Source organism: Aedes aegypti, chromosome 3 (genome assembly GCF_002204515.2).
Source record: "Aedes aegypti strain LVP_AGWG chromosome 3, AaegL5.0 Primary Assembly, whole genome shotgun sequence".
NCBI classification, from domain to species: Eukaryota; Metazoa; Arthropoda; class Insecta; order Diptera; family Culicidae; genus Aedes; species Aedes aegypti.
In genome coordinates this window covers 293,080,371-293,101,483 of record NC_035109.1, presented here as the reverse complement: position 1 = coordinate 293,101,483, position 21,113 = coordinate 293,080,371, and the positions used below count along the sequence as shown (strand labels likewise).

At 38.1% G+C, this 21,113-nt stretch overlaps 1 protein-coding gene across 7 annotated transcripts in view; it reads left to right on the top strand.

Moving 5' to 3' along the window:
- LOC5564332 (EH domain-binding protein 1) overlaps nt 1-19,893 on the top strand; it is a 72,606-nt gene extending 52,713 nt beyond the window's left edge. Inside the window, exons 6-14 of one of the 7 annotated variants that reach the window (XM_021854520.1) lie at nt 5,571-5,816; nt 5,991-6,106; nt 6,249-6,347; nt 7,332-7,697; nt 9,193-9,316; nt 9,376-9,472; nt 9,544-9,732; nt 9,802-9,949; nt 18,529-19,781. In XM_021854520.1, coding sequence (XP_021710212.1) covers nt 5,571-5,816; nt 5,991-6,106; nt 6,249-6,347; nt 7,332-7,697; nt 9,193-9,316; nt 9,376-9,472; nt 9,544-9,732; nt 9,802-9,883 — 1,319 coding nt within the window. In that variant the 3' untranslated portion in view covers nt 9,884-9,949; nt 18,529-19,781. Of the gene's footprint in view, nt 1-5,570; nt 6,107-6,248; nt 6,348-7,331; nt 7,698-9,192; nt 9,317-9,375; nt 9,473-9,543; nt 9,733-9,801; nt 9,950-18,528 lie in introns of all 7 variants that reach the window. The other 6 variants (XM_021854516.1, XM_021854517.1, XM_021854521.1 and 3 more) reach the window with 6 other exon arrangements.
- Nucleotides 19,894-21,113: the final 1,220 nt, after the last annotated feature.

The window sequence follows — 21,113 nt, the reverse complement described above, 5'->3', positions numbered from 1 at the left end:
TGCAAAGTATCCTTTCGGCAAAGTCGACAAGCAAACGTTTATGGTTGTCGGAACTAGCCGAAATTCAAAAACACAGTGGTGTTATTATTATTATTATTATTATGGCTTTATTAAGGAGATTTTCAGCCCACAGTGGTGTTAATAGATTTGATAAATGGGTAAAATTTCTTAAAAAGATTTATTGAAGTATTTTAAGAATATTGTTTCAGAAATTTGTAAAAGACCATAATAGCTTCCTAATGATGGGACAAAAAAATCTGTGGAGCTACTGTACAGTGGGGTAATTGCACTTTTTATTTTGGTTAAATATTTTAACCGACCCTTTGATCTTTTTTCAAGATGATGTTTCCGACTACGTTATAGAGAACATTTTGTGGTCTGCGTTAAGAATGTGGCACGCTATTTCTGAACCAGGAGATTTTAAAAGTCGAATGTACTTCGGGTTTTTTTCTCGCTAGAGATTAGTATTTGGTCTACGTTTTCATACTCAGAATTTTTTTAAATGTTCTATCGGTGAAATTTTGATTTTTTTTCACTTTTAAGCTATTTTTCATACTAAAATCTATAGAAATCCCGTTTTGTGACCCACATCACACCAAAATATGGATCAAATACTGATTTTTAACGAGAAAAAAAAATCCGATTTTTATTATCTGATGGTTCATACACAGCGTGTGTATGTGTATAGGATTTACTAATGGTGGTCTGAAGCATACGGAATTTTGCCGCACAGTGGTGTAATTGAACCTTAAACTGGGTCAATAAAATTACAACTGTTCATATAGTATTTTGAGGATCATGTTTTAGCAAAATTGTTAAGGATGTTTATGGTCTCAAAATAGTGATCTGAATATCATGGAATTCTGTCGCATAGATGAGTTATTAGATCAGATTATTAGGCGAAACTGTGAATACATTTTAACTCATAAAATTCAATTCCTCAATTTTTCAAGCGATTGTTTTAGCTTTCATTGAAAGGAAATAGTTGTTCCACCTTTAAGCGTTGAAGCGATTCCTCTGGAACCTTCCGCGTTCTTGTGAGAGGTAAATATGTTTTTTTTCTTTTTTGCACAAAGCTGATCAAATAGCTCTGGTTTTTGGTTTGGTTTTAAGAAGCGACCCAAATCTTATCATTAAGGTGCCGATCAGTAAAAAGATAGCCTAAAACATGTTTGGAACTACTTCAATGATAAAAAACCTGGTTCACTGGCAAATTCACAACATCCATAATAATGCAGTTTCTTGCAAACTCATCAGAGTTCGTTATTATATAACGTAATAGATTATCGGAACTGCCCATGGACATAAGTGACCATTACATCTTCCTTTGGAATATTTGCAATATTGGTCGTAAAAATCATCCTATACCACTGTGCGTTTTGTTTTTCAAACACGTCAAAAATCATAATTATAGAACATATATAATTAGTAATACACGTATAATTTGAAATGTTCATGTCTAAGGACTACCTTGTCCACTGAAGATTACTGCAAAATTAATCAATTTCATTATTGATTCATTATTTATTCATAACAACAAAAAGGATGAATGTCAACATAGAAATATGTCATGACAAGACATCCGAGAGATCTGAAAAAAAAACTACGTGTGTCTAAGTTGATTTTTACGAGATGACCATTTATACGGTTGCTCCAGATCCTTTTAAGAGTTTTATAGTGGCCACCTAAATCCTTGAGCAATCCCAATCATCCGTTATGTTTAGTAATTGATTTCTGATATGTTTAAAAAAAAAACCGCAGTGATCTAGGATAATTTTCACGAAATGACCATTTTTACGGATGTTCCGTTTTTTCAGGGGCCGTCATTGTGACCACCTAGGTCCATGAACAATTTAAATAATCTATTGCGTTCTTATTTAACTTCAGAACTTATTTCTGATAAGTTTGCAAACTTTATTTTATTATTTTCATGAATTGACCATTTTCCGGACATTCCGGACTATCTGCCGGAGAACCACGTTGTTTACCATCGGAGCCAAGTATTCCCCAACATGTAAGAGACTATTTCTGCACTAAACGACACCTGTCTGATAAGATTTGGGTTACTAGCCAACGAGTTTCTTCAACAATCAGAGCTACTTAATCAGATTTTAGTGACAAACAAGAAAAAACAGACATACTCACATCTCACAAAAACGGGGCGGGTTTCAGCGGGGTGATACTAACGCTGGAGCCTAGTATAACTATTCCCTTCCGCCAAAAGCCAAAAATTTCAAAAATCGGTCGTAGCATTGCTGAGAACAAGCATTTTGAAATTTGTAGTTTCATTCTGAAAATTTACGGTTAAAATTAACGTAACGCGACACCATAACTTTGCACCTAGTGTAACTCTTCGAAGAATGGTCCGATTTTGAATCTTTTTTTATGGAAACACGTATCTAGATGAGTAGGAAGAGAATCCAAAATATAAGAATTCAAAAAGAAGTATTTATTTTATAATGTCAAAAATTAGGCAATTTTCGTAACGCGACACCATAACTATGTGACTATTTGAAAAAATACATTTTCAAAAAACCAATAATTTGTTTGAAACAATTAAACCCGCACATAGCAATGTCATCTAATACCCTTCTAGTTAACGGATAAGACAGTCATATTGCACTTGATAAACTATGACACAGGACTTTTGAAAAATGTTGTTGAATGTCTCAATTTCTCACCAAAAAAATATAACAACTTTATATAACTTTTCAGGTATGTTTCTTATGGTATTTTCAAACAAATTTACGTGTTTTATACACTTCAACATATTGTCTTTCATGTTATGCATATCTTTGGAAATATTTCAGAGTTTCAAATTTTGATATCTTGGCGTAGATGTGCGTGGAATGTGTCCATTACGCGTTGTTGAAGTGCTGATTGTACTCTACACATAAGAGCAAATATTTCCGCCTAAAAAACGGTGCAGTTTCTACCAAGTTAGTAAAACTGATCCAGCCTCAGCTCTGCCTTCAAGAAGGGAGCCATCAGTGCAACATACTATGTTGTTTGATATACTTCTTTCCAAATAGCCAGACGTCCACTCTTTCCGTAAAGGGAACTGTGTGATAAATGTCTTGTAAGGAAAGTGACAAGCTATTATGAGATCATTTGGAGCAAGGACAATTTTGGCCCAATTCACGATTCACTGGATTTTTCTTCAGTAGATCCAGTACCCAGAAACGGTAAGAGCAAGAAAATCCTTCTTGTTTAAGTATGTGTAGTGACACTCTCCGGGAGACGTAGAGAACGTACCAGACATCGCCATCAAGTACATCTCCAAAGGCCCAATTTTGATTGGATTGTTCACACACAAGATATTCATTTGCCAATATTGGTCGAACAACTGTTGTGTAAATCCATTTGATATACTTGGTTTTGAGGCCCCAAGTTTACCAAAGGTTCGCCGGCATTGACCGAAGGCCATGCAAGCTTTCTTGACGCTGAAATCAATGTGTGATATCCAAGAAAGTATGGAATTTAGAATAACTCCGACATATTTTACTTGATCAGCTCCATTATTCTCAGTGCCAAAGAGACGTAAAGGTCGAATTCCGTCGCGGTTTCGTCTTTCCGTATAAAGAATAATAGATGTTTTATTCGGGTTAATCGAAAGGCCATATTGGCGACATCAACTCTCAGCTACTTGAAAAACTATTTTGCATCAGGTCGAACAGGGTGTTTATGCACATACCAACTATCAATGCTAGATAGTCGTCGGCAAATCCATGAGTTGGAAAACCGTTATATTTGAGTTATCACCTCCAAAGTTGTGATGAGACTCCTCCTTGGAGGCATCCGTAAACACTGAATCGCAGCTTGACGCAATGTCGAGGATAGATGACGGTTTTTGAGAATTTGGTGAATTTAATCGGTTCATTGTAGGTAGCCCATGGTTTAGTGCAGTTTCCAATATAGCACAGAAAGACGTGTTATCAAAGGCACCCTCAAGAAAATACCCAAGCAGGATTGCTTCAGAGCAAATGCTCAGTGGACTTTTTTGGATGCTTCAGTGGTAAGCATGTTGATTCACATGAAGAGACATATTTGCCAAATAGAAATCACGGAAGTGATGTTCGATAATGCGTTCCAGACATTTCAAAAGAAAAGAGGTCATACTGATTGGTTTAAAACTCTTCGCTTCTTCATACAACGCAGGTCTCCTTTTCGGGATAAATTTCACAGTAATATCACGCCAGGATCTGGGAATATACCCGGTAGCAAAACTGCTTATAAGTAGCTTGTTCCAAACATCTTTGATAAACTCAAATCGCTTCTGGAGCAGAACAGGATAAATCCCATCTGCTCTTGGAGATTTGAAAGGAGCAATACTATTAAGTGCCCATTGAATCGATTCACTAGTTTTGAAACTGCGAGCAGTATCATTTGGTTATTCTGGTACATCCGGGGAAGTGTGTATTGAAAAACCATGATAAAACTTCTTCATCAGAAGAAGTAAAGTCGCCATTAGGGAAGCAAATTTCGTTCACTTGGAAATCTTTAGATTTTGCAAGGATTTTGTTTAGCCAACTGACTTCACTCAAACTGGAAACATTTGTACAAAGATTTTATTCTAGCCGGATCGTTCAGCAGATCAAAGAGCCTTCTTATAAGCCTTGCGAACCGACTTGAACGGCTCTGATCCAGCTGAACGGTGTTTTTGTAGGATTGTTTCCTGAGTCTAGTCAGATCGGTATTCCACCATCCCTTTTGTAATCTTCACTGACCGCAGAGGACATTCTTCTTCAAAAGCTCCCATAATGTAGTATGTTCTGGTATCAACGGCTTCATCCAAATCACTTGGATTTTCAGTGGACGAAGAGTAACCACGGAATTTGGTCGCAATCAACTCTATGTAGAGTTCCCAGTTTGTTGACCGGGGATTCCTAAAATGCAAAGTCTGCGCAGTTACATTTGAATGTTGAAAGAAGATGTAGCGATGATCAGATAATGATTCCTTATCTGATACATGCCAATTCGTCAACTCGTGGCTGATTCTATTCGAGCAGAGCGTTATATCTAATACTTCTTCTCTAGTAGATACTATGAAGGTTGTGCGATTGCCTACATTAAGTTATCCAAGATCTGTACTACTTAAATATTCCATCAGACTAGAGTCACTCAAATTGTAAAGTGAGCTGTCCCAGATGAAGTGATGAACATTTTCATCCTACATCTCACCAGTTATCGTGGAAAGAATGACTATTGGGATATGGTTAGGATCTGGTAGTCACCTTAGGTTAGTCATTTGATTTATGATATTGACGCGTAATCGGGAAACCAGAATCACAAAAGCGTATGTTTTAAAATGCTCATGAAAAATTCAGAACGCTATTATCACTGCAGGGCTAATCTCTAGTGTTTTTGACCGCGTTCGGCAAACCATAAATTCTAACAAAATAATTCATCATGGCACTCCTATATAACACTCTGTACCCTTAATAAACCAAAATTCATCGTAAAATGCACATCACGCTTCCGTATTTATCCTAGTGCTTCAATGCACATTACTGGATCACACGCACAAACTGGTGATTGGTTCCTCTAATGCCTGTTACCCCCGCCCACAGGTGAAACCTCGGACGATTCCAGCTACGTCATAGGCAACTACAAATCGGACAAGCTGACCAAAGACCTGCTCAACCTGAACGACATGATCACGCCCAAGGAGGACGATCCGTTGAAGCGGGAAGCCAGCAAGGCGCAACTGCTGGCCAACTCGAAAGCCCTGCTGGGTAAGGTGCTTTCGCCTACCAAAGAGAAGTTCCCCACGCCGGCTGCCGCCATCGATGGCGGCAATGGACCGATGCCCAACGGTACGTCCGCCGTCGCGGAGGTCGATAGTGGTCCCCCCGGCGGGAACACTAGCAATAGTAGTAGTAGTAATAGTACCGGAGACGATTCCGGGCTTGGTGGTGGTGGTGGTATTGGTGGCGGAAATGATATTAGCAATAGTGCAATCAATAACAATAGTATCAATAATAATACAGCGGAATTGAACGGAACGGTACCGGACGAGCTGGAGGGAGTTTGTGATAGCACGACCAGGAGCGACCAGGACGGGGACCGGAAGGTGCCACCACTGCTGGACTCGGCCATGACGAATGTGAGTATATATGGTGACGACCAAAGTTTTTGAATTTGGTTTTTGATGATTTTGTTTATTTTTAGCTTTGATTTGGAGTTGATTTGGGTTTTATTTTGTTTCGATTTTTTTTCGGTTTTGTTTTTTGATTCTTTTCTTCTAGAAAATTCTTTTGCGGCATAAGGAAATGAGTGAGAAGGCTAAATTAATGATTGAAAAACTTAGAGCGACTAGTGTAGATAAGGGTGGTGACATTGATGCTGTAAGTTTTGTTCTTTCATTTTGTATTTTTGTGCATTTTGTATATTTGATTTCCTCCTAACTTTCAATCGACACCTGACGACGTGTTGTCTCAAAAAGTTTGCACTTCATTCCTTCTTAGAGTTCTTACATATCCATAATGATATGACTACCCATGGTTTTTCGTACAAAGGAAAATTTTTAAAACTTAATGATGTAATAAAGATTTTCTTGAGAAAAGGCTTGAGAAGAACCACTGTAATCTGAGATTCTTAACGAATGTTTGCGACTACTTTTCGATACACTCCTTAAAATTCCAAATAATATATTGAAAAACCGCGGTAAGAACGTCATAAACAAAGGCTGCCCCGCCTACCCCTATGTCCATTGGTGTCAGATCAATAGGCCGCAGAACGTTGGGCCGATGTACGTTAGGGGCGGTCCATTAATTACGTAAGGGTTTATGGGGGGTGGGGGGTTCTGAGATTTTTTACGCGCCATACAATTCATTTTTAATTTTCATACAAAAAATCTTACCATGGGGGGAGGGGGGGTCGAAAAACCCAGAAAAATGTCTTACGTAATAAATGGACAGTCCCTTAGATGGAAGCTCGCGTTAGACCAAATGGGTTTCTAGTTCAAAAATTTAAAAAAAAATCTCACGGGAATCAGATCCCTCCTTTATTATAGGCCTTTCTTCTTTTAGTTTTTAACTCATTTGGTCTAATGACACTATGGCCTAACGATCCATTCGGTTTAATGACCCAGTACCATGTTCATTATTTCCATAATGCTTATTCTTATGAAACACTTTTTTACTCAGTTATTTATATTTGTAGCCCTTAAGGTGTCAAAGACTTCTTTTATATTCTCCTGTTTATGAAAAATATGGGTGGTCATATCCTCATGAAAAGCAGTATACACAACATTCACCTGGCTAATTACCCCCCACTTGCTTCAACATTTCCCATCTTCAATTTAACGCACACCACGCGAACCTTCACAGAATGAACGCCAAACGCGGTTACGAGAGCAGGCGCGAAAACTGATCGCCGAGACGAAAGCCAAAACGCTAACCCTCGATTCGCCGTCGTCTCCAACGAAGATCAGCACGGCACAGAAGATGAACTTCTCGCCGGAACGGACTATCTCACCGATCAACAACGTTCCGGAGTTCATTTTTCCCAGCGTCGGAATACTCGGCGCCCGGAATGGCAAAGATTCGCCGGTGCGGTTCGGGGCTGATGAGGCGCGAACCATCGACCGGGGGAGCGATGCCAATCGGAATCACCTGCTGAAGCGGGGGACGCCCTCGCCGAACAAGGTGTCGCCTTCGTTGCTTGAATTGATTGCGCCCAAAAACGAGGGGAGGGTGAGTAGTGTTATTTTGAGTTGATTATTCTTGAGTTTCGATTTGTTTGTATTTCATAATTTATATAATTCTTTCCCAATTATCATTGTTTATACAGGGTTGTTCAAAAAACCGTATTTGCTACATACCGTGCGTGCTCCATATTATAGACAGTTCCATATTCTGAACAGATAAACTTAATGATTTCAATCTTCTAATCCAAATTTTTGCACAAAAACTTTAATAACTTACATCAGCTACATATTTTATTATCGAATATCCGAGACACAGATTTATTTTGGCAATATTTCACGCGAATTTACGAAACATAAAGTTTGCACTTCGCCAAACGTGAAAAAAACATGGCCGCTAAGCCTGTGCACCAAGACGCCGTTCAAAACATTTGCTTCATTTTGGGTTGACAATATAATCAAATTCCAATCGTAGCTGCAGGAAACTGATCGGTGAGAATATATCTTTATATTATTTACAAATATTTGGATCTCTAATTAATCAAGTGTTCAAAGATCGGCACCAATTGTTGATTGACAGATATGCCGCTGCAAAAAGAATCTTCGTACACGACCCGTGGAAGCTGGAAAGGGCTATTACTATTGTCGGGAAGAGGTTTTCGAAGTAGGACAGCTGTATACGGAATTGATGTCAGTATTCTATACCCCAAGGTGAAAAATCTACTATACATAACCGCCCTGGAACACCAACCATATTGTCGGAAGAAGATGTGGATCGCATATCGGATTATATAGTCCGGTCAGCTAAATCTGGCTTCTCCATCGACATAAACCGCTTAAGAATATCGGTAGGTTAGTACATAGTTCTTTCCGGAAAATCAGTTGACTTTCCAAATAACATTCCGAGAAGAAAATGAATTCAGTTGTTTTTGCACCGACATCCGGATATTTCGAGACGTATCTCAATCTAAACAGCAAAGAAAGCGATCAGGTCCACTAAAAAGCCCTGGAGATTTGCTAATAGATTGCCTCTTCGAACCATTAATTAATATCATTGCTTTTGTTTGTTACATATGGATTTATTCCTGTCTATAATTAGGAACACTTTTGTCTATTATTAGGAACACTTCCTTGTTGACTGTTCAGAATAAGGAACATAGACACGGTTTTCAAAAATAAGTCGTCTGTCTGATCCCTTATGATTATACAACCAATATCTAGCCATAAGTTAAAATATATATTTAGCACATGCGAAGGTAGTAAATACCGAAGACTAAGAAGAAAAACTCTTCTTTTAATTAAGCCATTATCTTCAGATTTTCTTAAGCGTTCAGAATATGGTGCCGGCACGGTATCGCTTTTCATCGGTTTCTAATATTTCTTGAAAGTTTAAATTTAGTTAATTTTTTTTGGTGGACATTCAGAATCTGACTTACATAAAATCGAATAGGCGGTTTGCAGCAAAAACGATTTTTCAACCACTTCATACATTCTTTAAAATCAATTCTTGAAAATAGTTAACGATTTTCTTCATTTACCTCTAGGTGGAAAAAGTCAACTATATCCAAAGTGAGCTGAACAAACTGGAACGGGAGCAAGAAGCCATCGATCAGAAGGCCAATGCCCTGGAAAAGAAACTACGAGCTGTGATGGGAGGCACAATGTCCAGTAATGATCTTTTTAGTTAAAAATCAAGCTCTTTTCAAAAATAACTAAAATCTTTTCAGATGTGAACGAAACCGAAGATCAACTCATGTCCCAGTGGTTTACGTTGGTCAACAAGAAGAACGCCTTGCTGAGGCGGCAGATGCAGCTGAATCTACTGTAAGTGGCAAATATTTCAAAATGAGATCATCTAATTTCTCGAAATTCACGATCGACCAATCCAATTGCAGTGAACAAGAGAACGATCTTGAGAAAAAGTACGACATGCTGAATCTGGAACTGCGGGCGGCCCTCTCGATCGAGGACTGGCGCAAAACGGAGGAACAGCGGGAGAAGGAGGCCCTGCTGCTGGCCGAACTGGTCGCCATTGTGGACAAGCGCAACGAATTGGTGCAAAATTTGCACAGCCAGGAGCAAGCGTAAGTTGAGCTTGAAGGAAAAGCGTTTCACATAAATCTACATAACTGTTGTTCCAATATTGAATACAGAATTGAGGATGACGACGAAATCGAACGTAAGCTGGAAACCGTGGACATTAATCACAAAGACGAAAAATGCGTCATTCAGTAGGCTTGTTGCTGGGAGATGTTTGAATACTCAAAATTCGATTGATACGAACTGGATTTATGTCCTAAGGTAAGTTGTGATAAATTTTAAACAAAAGAGAAGGTACAGACAAACAGACGTAACTCTTAGAACAAAGCACTATCAAAACCATAGTCACGCGGACATGTACGCCCAATGTTTTAATCTGTGTGTCTTGCCGATGGGCCAGGTAACAAGGCATACAAAATTAACAAGGCAGGCTCAATATAGGGTATTCGGCCGAATGCCGTTTGACCAAACGCTATTTGGCCGAATGACATTTGGCCGAATTACGAACAAAAAAATCAAATTGCTTCAACGCTGAAGTTAAGGATTCATAAGTGTGGCCCAATAGCTGATCAGCTAATTAATTTGTTGATTGTTATTATGTGGCCGAACGTCATGTTTTTCGCTATATTAGTGCACCAAGAGAATAATTAAAATGATCGGTTGATTCAGTACGAAAACTCGCGTTAAGACTCTAAGCTGATGGTTGGTTCATGTCTGGGTTACCACCGGTGTGCTAGGGTTTAGAGTGATTTTCATCAGAATTTTGTTCTAATTTTGAACATAGCTTGTACTTTCGATTTGTGCTAGTGCCATAACTATTGGCAACAATTAAGCTTATATTTAAATTGGGAATTTTACCTTCTTTAAATCATCGGCAGTTCTTTGTAGTTATATTGATATAACAATTATTTGCATTTCGCTTAAATTTCTATAAGAGATTTTTACTTCTTTGGATCATAGGCTGTTCTTTTAAATATGTTTCATAGTTTATAGGAATTATGGCTTATGATACGTTCATAAAGAGTCTTATAAAAAGCATACTTTTAGAACAATGGTTAGCTTAGGTGAGATGCCATTCTTCTCGGAGATTAACCCTGCACCGTTTATCAGTAAACCGAACGACTCGGTGAACACTTAAGTCAAGTAGGCTCACTGTTTCTCTGTTGTAGAAAGGAGAAGCTAAAACTCGTGGTTGCTATAGTTTTAATATAGTTAATTAATTTATTTAGTACATTCAAATCATTGAAGCAAAACGATACTACAGGAGGACGAATAAGCCGTAAACCGTTTTATTTACTGTCAAACGCAATGCAAAAACCTCTGCTGGCAGCTATTACCATGAGCTAGCAGAGAAGTGAATTATTGCTTACATTTAGGATGTCCTTCTTTAGCATTGACTGTTTCTTGAACTTGAATCATCCTAAACAGCTGATCAAAGATGATTTATCCTTCTTTAAGAATAAACTGTTCTTTGAAATTCAGCTCTGAAATTCATAACAAATGCATGCTAACAGTAGTTCACTATTCTTTTCAGTTTAGGCCAAACGGCATTTGGCCAAATAGCATTCGGCCAAATGACATTCGGTCAAATGACCCGGTACCCAATATAGTACACCGTGGGTGGTAATGCATATACGTCATATACGAACAAAAACGATGCGAGTGCTGCTGGTGATTGGCCACCTACCATATAATTAAAACGATCGTTAAAAAGATGGTCGATGGACAATGATGAGAGTGTGACGTCTGTTTGAGAAGAGAAGGCTCAATAAAATGTTGATTTATTTTCATAATGTGTGTCATAATGAAGACCAAAACAAATGATGTCAGGAGAATATGATAGATAAACCTGGAGTGAAGTTACCTACATTTAACTTTATTTTTCCCACGACTTGGTTCGATTTTTTATTAAATTGCTGTTTGAGTTTGGGATGCGAATCTTGTGCTTCAAATGCGGTAACACAAAGTAGTCAAAGGTTACTCAGCAGCCATGATACAGATCACCGCCAACCTAGCACAGAAAATCAATCTTCGACTTCGCCTTCCTTGTGAAAAATCTCACCGCGTTTGGTGTTCCCGCATTTGAAATTTGCATTTCATTTGTACCTACAAACAATGTTGCAAATGGACTTAATATTTCTTTTCGAGATCAGTTCATATTTCTTTAGCTGTTTTCCAACATTAAAATTAATTGTGAAACAGTTGATGATTCGATTAATCTGATGAATATGGCTTTATATTCTAGTAACTATTGCTTAGTATTTATCTGATTCGGTTTGTCTCAAGTTCGTCGCAAACCAAAGGTCGGTGTTTGGGAAACACTGATCAGAGCAAGTCTTTTCCGTTGCACCCTATTTGTGATCCCACCCTGGCCGTCGTCGCTTGCTTGTTTATATATAAAAAAGCCAAAAAGGTTAAACAGGCCTGGTCTAGAGGAATCCCTGAAAGAATCTCTGTGTGAATTCATGGAATAATCCCTAGAGGAATCTCTGAAGAAATTCCTGATAAATCCTTGGGACGAATTCCGGGGGGGATACGTGAAAAAAAAAAATCCTATATGAAACCACAGACAAATTCCTGGAAGATTTTGTTGTGAAATCTCGCGAGGGATTCTTGATGGAATCTCTGGAGAAGTTCCTGGAAAAAATCATGCTATGCAATCATTGTGGAATACAGGAATACATGCAGGAATTGTTGATATAAACTCAGAAGGAATTCCTTGTGGTATGTAGAATAAATGGTGGAAATTCGGTGAAGGGATTTATGTAATGAGTTCCTTAAGGATTCCCTGGTGGAATCATCGGTAGTCTCTAAGTGACAGTTCATGATGATAGATGATTTCCTAGCGAAAACCCTGGAAGATTTTCTAGCGTAATTTCTGCCAGGGCTCTTATCAGAACTGGGTGATATGAATAAAAAACTTTGAACTTTACTACATGTAGCATCTACTCAAAAACAAAATCCACAAAGTTTACTACACTTTTGGAATGAATAAAAAACTTTTAGAACATGTAGTACTTACTACTTTCGAACATGAGCAGTGACTGAAGCTGCACGTTAAGAAATTTCCATTCAGAGTGCAGAGTGATTCTGCACGTAAAGAATAATCTATTCAGAGTGACGCTTAAAATTAATACAATCATGCATATGAAGAAGATGCATGGAATCTAATCGATTACGCGACAATTTGCACAAATCATGAAGGTGCTGTTATTTGACAAGATTTGTAGTGTAATTTTGCGATTAGTCTGGTATTCTCTCTATGTCTATGATTTTATGATGATGGTACATCAAAGAATTTTCTGGGTGGTTTTCGGCCTTCGCCAACGCCGATGATTTTTTAAATACTAGCTTAACATTTATGAAGAGATCTTTAGATTACAGCTATTAAATTTGGAACCACATATTTTCTAGCACCAGTACTGAGTTTCTGGTGAAATTGCGGTAGAATTTTGATGCTCCCCGTGTGTTTTCTTAACAGTGTTTTCTTCTAAGTGTTTCTGTGATATTCTCGTTATTTTGGTGGGGTTTCTGATAGTATCCTGGGACTGTCTAGAACTTAGAATGTAGAGATTTTTATGAGAATTGTAGTGATTCCATTGGTAGTCGTTAGAATTCAATGAGGATCTCCCCTAAAACACCAGGGTTCCCTTTGAAATTATTAAAATTCTTAACGATTCCACAAAAAATCCCATTGAAATCTATAAAATATTTACCGACATTCAAAACGTTTATATTAAAGCTTTACTTTGAAATTCCAACGGAACTGGAGATCAACGGAATCTTAAAGGTTTTTACAATAATTACAAAGATTGATTTTCGGAATTACAAATATTCACACAATAATTCGCAGGAATCCCACCGCAATCTCATAGCTTCTTACAGAAATACCGTCTCAAAGATACCCACAGAATTCCAAGAGATTAATATTCGGAATCCCATTCCCACCCCAATTTTAGAGTTTTTACCAGGTTCCTAATATTTCCGCAATATTACTAGAATGGTTTTTTAAATTTTCAGAATTATCATAAAAAATCCGACATCCCTATAGGAATCTCAAAGTTCCTACAGGAATTCCGGAATTCAAAAGGAAATCTGAGATGTCAGAATTTACACGTAAAATTCAGAATTACTTTATCAATATCTGAATTCCTACCGACATCCTAAAATTCCTAGAAAATAACATAATTATCGTAATGCCAGAATTCACACGGATATTACAAATTGCTACTGCCGGTAATCTTACCGGAATCTCAGAATTGGCGGAGCGAAAGTTTTCGTAACCTCAGAATTCCTTTGCAAAACTCAAAATACCTTCCGATATATAAAAACTCATATCGTTTTCCCATTATTCCATTCAATTCCGCAAACTCAAGGCATGTGTAGCAACCTCTGAAGTTAACTACCAGTATAGCTTTGTAGTAAATGCTACCTTTATTCATATCAATGCGTTGTTTGTAGTATGTTCGAAAGGTGTAGAAAGAAAAATGACACAAACATGTTCCACTCGTGTTCCACATATAGCGTTTACTACCGAGAATGTAGTAAACTCAACTTTACTACATTTTATTCATACGGCCCACTGGGTCAGTATTTTAATGCATGCCATTAAAAAGTATTTTCTTTAAATGCAACGTCTTTAAAGTCTTTTTATTAAACAAAATGGTCTCTAAAGTTACTATTTTCACTTTTCTCCTTGCTGTGATTCCTGGAGAAACCTTCAGAGGTTCTTACGCGATTGTTCCACAAGTTCCTCAGGAGTTTCTTCTCAGATTCCTCCAGTTAAAGCCTTAGGAACTTTTATATTGATTTCTTAGCATTAGAAATGCTTGTAGTGATTTCTTGGGGAATACATTAAAAGACTCATCCAAACATCCTTCCAAAAGTACACAACAATTCTTCTAGGATTTCATTCAGAAATTCCTCCAGAGATTAGCAAAGGGATGCTCCAGAGTTTGCTCAAGTAAATCCAACGCTACTACCACCAGTAATTTCCACAATAATTACGCTGAAAATGTATCCCAAGAAAATCTTCAGAGTGATTTTGAAGAAATTCGATTAGGGATTTTTCCAGAAATCTACAAGATTGCTCCAAGAGTTCCTTCGCCGATGTTTCCAGTGTTCTTTTAGGCATTTTTATTTCAAGAGACCCAACAGATCATCCACGATTTACACTCCCGTGCAAAAGTTTGGGTTCACCCCCTAAAAAACATACAAAAGCGTTCTGTCCATATCTCAGTGAAAATCTCTAAGCCACATTCGAAAGGCAAAGAGTTATTCTTACTTCGTATGTATTTTTCCAAAAAGATTTTTTGAATTTTGTATACTTAATTTTTACTTAAAGTTGTTACATTTTTCAAAAAACACACTGAAAATCATATCTAATTTCCTCAGCATTGGATCGACCACATTTTAAATCAAAGTGTCATTAGAATCGTAATCTTACATTCTTTGAAGAGACCCCACGAAATTTTGGTGGAAAAATCTTAAAAGTATTCAAAATCAATGGAACAGTCAGTCAAGTCATCGTGCAAAAGTTTGGGTTCACCCCTCAGTATGATGCAAATCGTGCAAAAGTTTGGGTTCACCTGAGCCGCACGCACATCATTTTTGTCATTTTTCAACCGATTTTAATAGTTTAAAGTTTTTTTCGAGCGCAAATAATGGCGCGTACATGATTGGTTTGAGATTTCACAGATTTAAGTAAGTTCAGGTGCACCCAAACTTTTGCACGATTTGCATCATACTGAGGGGTGAACCCAAACTTTTGCACGATGACTTGACTGACTGTTTCATTGATTTTGAATACTTTCCAGATTTTTCCGCCAAAATTTCGTGGGGGCTCTTCGAAGAATGTAAGATTAACTCAACGAAGGCGCGCCCCTTATGATTTACTGGTTATGACTGGGTGAATCAATTGCCACCCAACATACAGCAACAAAGACATTGTCCAAATAACTGATCAATCGTGAGTTGGAAAGCTTGCAACAATGTTGCGTCCTGTGATTGTCATGACAATTTTGCTTTTGATTGTATCCGCAAAAGTTAGGATAAACGGTTGTGAGCGACCTTGCTTTGTTGTTTGTTTTTCGTCTCCTTTGATGACAATATGATTCACTGGTCATAAATGATCCATTTTCTGATAGAAACAAAACATGAGTGCTGATATTTGGCCACGCCTCGGAAACCTAGCCATAGCCTCGCCCTGCTGTTCAATTATGCCAGGTATTCTATCCAGGGTAGGGTTTGCTTCCGTTGTTCTTCCAAACATTTCTCGAGTAATTCAAGTGAATTCTTCATGGTTTCTAAAAAAATCATTTAAGATTTCACATTAGCAAATACCTACTAAAGCAATCATTCAAATAAATCCTCAAATCATTCCTTCAAAAGTTTCTTCAGAAATTCCGTCTGATGTTTTTCGAGGAATTTCTTTTGAAAATTCTGTTGGATGTCCAGGGATTCGATTGATTATTATTACAATTATTACAATCTTTGCAACTGGACTTCTTCAAAAGATTCAGTATTGCTTTCAATGATCCTTGCAGGAATTCACTACAAATTTCTATCACTTTGTGATTTTGTTTAGATACACCACCTCAGGAATTTATCTAATAATTTTTAAAAATTTCCCTATCATTTTCCTTGGAACATTCTCGGAAAAATCCTGAATTCTTCAAGGACTTCATTTAGAAAATTCTCAAAGAATTTCCTGAAGGAATCTTAGGAGGAATCATTTGCAAGGAAGGAGGAGGAGAGGGAGTTAAATTGTATAATTAACAGTGTATGTTGCGGTGTTTTCGTTTCACTGGTGTTGTCGAATGATGTGCAAGTTCCGTATCAAGTTCAAGGTCATAGCAGGGGTCGTAACAGTAGGGGATGTGGTGATTTCGTGTTCGTTTACAGGTCCAGGGTCTTAGCAGGGGTCATATTAACGTAAAGAGTCCAGCCTCTTTTAAAAATATTATCAGCTGTCGTTTCTTTACCGCGTCATTTTGGAGGATGCTGTCGATACCGGTGATCTCGTGGATTATTCTTAGGTGCTCCAAGGTAGGACAGTTTACCAGAAAATGTTCGACGGTGTTTTGTGTCCTGCATGTCTCGCACTGGCGGTGGAAACTGCTCCCTGTGCTACCCATGTCGTGTTTCAGCCGTGTATGTCCCGAACGCAGCCGAGAGAGGACGACCTATTCCCGGCGAGCAGGTTGGTCTTGCCATGTTGTTGTGGTGTTTTTAATTTTGCGAAGGAATAACCCTCTGTTCCGGTGCCATTCTATGGACCAGGCGGTCCAAAGTCGGAAGGGGTTCAACCAGGATTTTACGTCATCACGGGGGATCTTTCTGGATACTATGCCATTATAGACTATACAATTTTATTCCACTAGAGTATATGATATCCTTTCGTACGCTGTTGATTGTATTCAAAAATCTAGCCAGATCGTTCCGCTTGATAACGCTGAAAATGTCGTCGACGTATCTCCACCGTTTATCCGGTAATACTCCTTGTTTCTTTAAATTTGCCCTAAAGTTCGCACAAAAACGGGGAGAGAGTGTTTCTCATGGGTGCTCCTTTCATCTGCTTGTAGAAATTTCCTTGAAATTGAAAGTAGTTCTCGCCCATGCACAATCTTGCTAACCTTATGTATGTCCTGACCTTTTCTTTTCCATGCTGCATCCATCCTTTGGGGTAATAACCAGTCCTCGAGAAGATTTAGGGAATCCTTTACTGGAACGCTGAGGAAAAGAGCCGAAAGAAACCATCATCTCGACATCCTCGATGTGTCCTAACTCTAATAGTTTCTGGGAGAACTCCTGGGTGTTTTTAACTGACCTAGTGAGGAATGGATTCGGCGTACTCTGAAATTCCTTGACATTTCGCCAGTTTATGAATTTTTAAAGTTTTTGGATTTTGATCAAATGTGTATTTTTCAATGTGCTTTCCATACGCTTCGATCCCACGATTTCCAACACGCTAGACTGGGCACGTTGACCAACTACGCCACAGAACTTCTTTCGATTCTTAACGATTCTGTAGCGCAATCGGCCAAGCTGAAACTAAAATCCGTCACGACTCCATTTTCTCCTTCACAATCCTACATCTCCTTCGGCTTTCTTAAGATGCCCAATTCGACTATCCTAAGCATGCCTATGAACAACAGTCAGAGATTTTATTTTCAGCGTCGCACTGTTGCCTTGTTTCCACCATACTACCAACGTTGGCTCAATGAGATGGTTAGTAATGGGGCCGGCTTTCGACGTGGTCGTATCTCGTCAAATCGACCCCTTTTGCTATAGAGAGATCGCCGCTCGATTTTACGCAACTTGGGTTGTCATGTCTATTACGGACTCAGAATGGCGCTTCATACATATATTCATTTAAGGGGCCTTCCTTAGCCGAGTGGTTAGAGTCCGCGGCTACAAAGCAAAGCCATGTTGAAAGTGTCAGGGTTCGATTCCTGGTCGGTCCAGGATCTTTTCTTAATGGACATTTCCTTGATTTCCCTGGGCATAGAGTATCATTGTACCTGCCACACAATATACGTATGCGAAAATGGCAACTTTGGGAAAGAACGCTCCCAGTTAATAACTGTGGGAGTGCTTATAAAAACTCATATTTCCTAATTCCTGTCGGGGAAGAACCACCCTCGGGCTGAATTACCCCATAATAAAGAGTCAATTATTATTATTACTTATTCCTGTGTGCGTTGTTTTTGATTCATTAGCGTACCTTTTTGTTAGATACTATATAAGGGTAATGAAAGTCTCAAAAATGTTTTATTACTTACAGCTCGTGTTTTAATTCGTCACATAACTTTTTCAATTTGTTTCATTTTTTATTCTAGGGAATCTATGGAGATTACCGTGCATCTAGCGTAGTGTAGATAGCTTCTTTTCATAAATACAGAGTTGTCTATCGTCGTTCCAAGGAATATGCCGTGACCGTGGTGGGTACAGGAATCCGCAACCGCTCGTACTTCAAAAAAACCTTAAGGCGTACTACTTTTCCCACATCATCGTTATCGGAACCAGTGATCGTGACTTACCAGAATCCAACCAATTCATCATCAAACATTTTGAGCGGGGAAAAAAGGAAAGGTACAATCGTCAGCGCCGGGAAAACGGTTGAAAACTATTTACATTTAGCAGTCAGTTGAGTCGAAGTTTATCGAGGTATATTTATCGATTCAGTGTCAGTTGTCTTTTTAGTATCGATTCCGTCCGGGAGATTTGATTCCATCGTGTCGTCGTAATGTACTCGATGTTGTAATGGTTGATGATACGAAGGTACCTACAGCTGCAACCTATTTATATTCCTTACCATGGTCCCTACTCACGCAATACGTGCAAACGCTGTTAGTTGTCCTTATTTGATGAGGGAAACTGTTTTCTTTTCGACAAGAAGGGATTTCATTAAGTTTTAAGTTCTCATACTCGGCTCTCAGTTGTACATATCTGTTAATTTTAAACCATGTTTTAACCAAAAAAAAAAATCGAATCATTTAAGCTCTCCAAAACACCATTATCAGTCAATGGATGTGAGCAGCTTAGGAACTTATTTTATAAGGAAACATTCTGTGTGCAAATATTTTACTCGTTTTAAAACTTTTTTTGGAGCTCGGTTAGAGGCGCGGAAGACATATTGTACCCTTTTGAGGTAATGATTACAATAATGCTATAAAAGGAAACTTTTACGTGATACCAATTGTGGAAAAATCCCAATTTATAAACATATATTTTATTTTTGTAAGCTTTTTTAGTACATCAGACTTAAGTAGTTTTTCTCTGACATTTGAAATTCGTAGAGAAGAAAAAGTAGATTTTGCGCTAATTCCAATATAACCTAGTAGAACTTTCACAGAGGAGCTTTGGAAGGGTTTCAATCGATCCGATAGCTGTTTTTGAAGCCAGTCTTGAGTAGCTTTGGCTTGCTTTTCTCCGGCACAACCGCAGCAAAAGGATTAGGTAAACAAGTCAGACAGAACAAGAGAATTATTACAAATTATGATATTCTAGTCATTCGAGTAGTAGTTGTAGCTAAACACGGGGAAAACTAATTTAATATATCGTATGGATAATGATAGTATTATTGATTCAACTGTGCTCTATATATATACACAATACCACAAACACAAAAAATCACAAAACTCTTAACTACTGCTAGACGAACAAACGAAGATGACTCGACTAACCAAAAAAAACAACCAGAATAAAACGGTATATAATGGAAACAGAGAGCTCTAATATATTTATATATGTAGTAGTCATTGCAGAGGAAATGTGAATTTTATACAGTTGAGAAACTCCTTGTTATCCCTAAAACTTGTTTTTGTTTAGTCCTGGCTGATATTGAAAATAATAGGGGTTTGGTTAGATATATCCCATTTATACATTTGTAGCTGAGTAACAGCTTAGTCAGCTAAAATGAGTATATTTTATCTGAATAAACTGTTATTCAGCTGAAAATGTTACTTGGGTTTCGTGTCAATTATTATTTCCGGGAGAATCTAATAGCACTTCTGGAACCAATTCTGTCACCATCAACAGAATTACAAGATGAAGTACTAGGAAACCTACTGTTATTATTAAATAGACATTTCATAGGTATCCAAAGAAAGAAAATTAAAGCAATGCTGTCAATAGAATTGAAGGATTTTTTCGAATCAATATAAAACTTTCGTAACTTTTGTTGTCGTTGAATAATCCTAGACTGCTAATAGTTCCAGAGTTTTCAACATGACCCCTCCACCGTTTCTTCAAAAAATCGGTCACAAATTTCTGAAGGAAGAGTCGTAGGCTTTCTTCTTTTCCTGCTATTGTTGCTGGATTATTGGGCCGAAGTACGGTAGGTCAAAGCACAGACAAACAGACGTCACACTCGCATCTTTGTTCATCGACCACCTTTTTAACGATCGATTCAAAAATATGGTAGGTGGCAAACCCACCGCCCGCAGCGCTCGCATCGTTTTTGTTCGCGTTTGACGTTTACACACTACCGTCATCTGTTGGCCCGTCGCACAGTGCTTCGAACGTATGGCACTTGGGGCAGGGTGGCCACCAAACCGGGAAAAAACGGGAAAAGCGGGAAAAAGACGGGAATTTGAAACCACCGGGAAAAAAACGGGAAAAACCGGGAATTTGAGAAGATCACCGGGAAAATCGTTTTGAACGAACATCTTTGAGCTTAAATCGAAAAACCAACCTCCATAATAAGTTATAGAAAGTAGTTATGTTTAATGATATTGCCAAGAGGCATCCGTAATTTTGAATAAATATCTCTCAAACATTAATGATTTAATTTCTATGCTACACCATATTTCTTAAAAAAATGTTCCACTCTTTTCTTAGCAATGTTTCGAACTTTTTTTTTTGAATTTTTGTCCTCGCACTGTCAGGGCTAATTTTTTTTAACTTTTCTCTAACTTCTTTT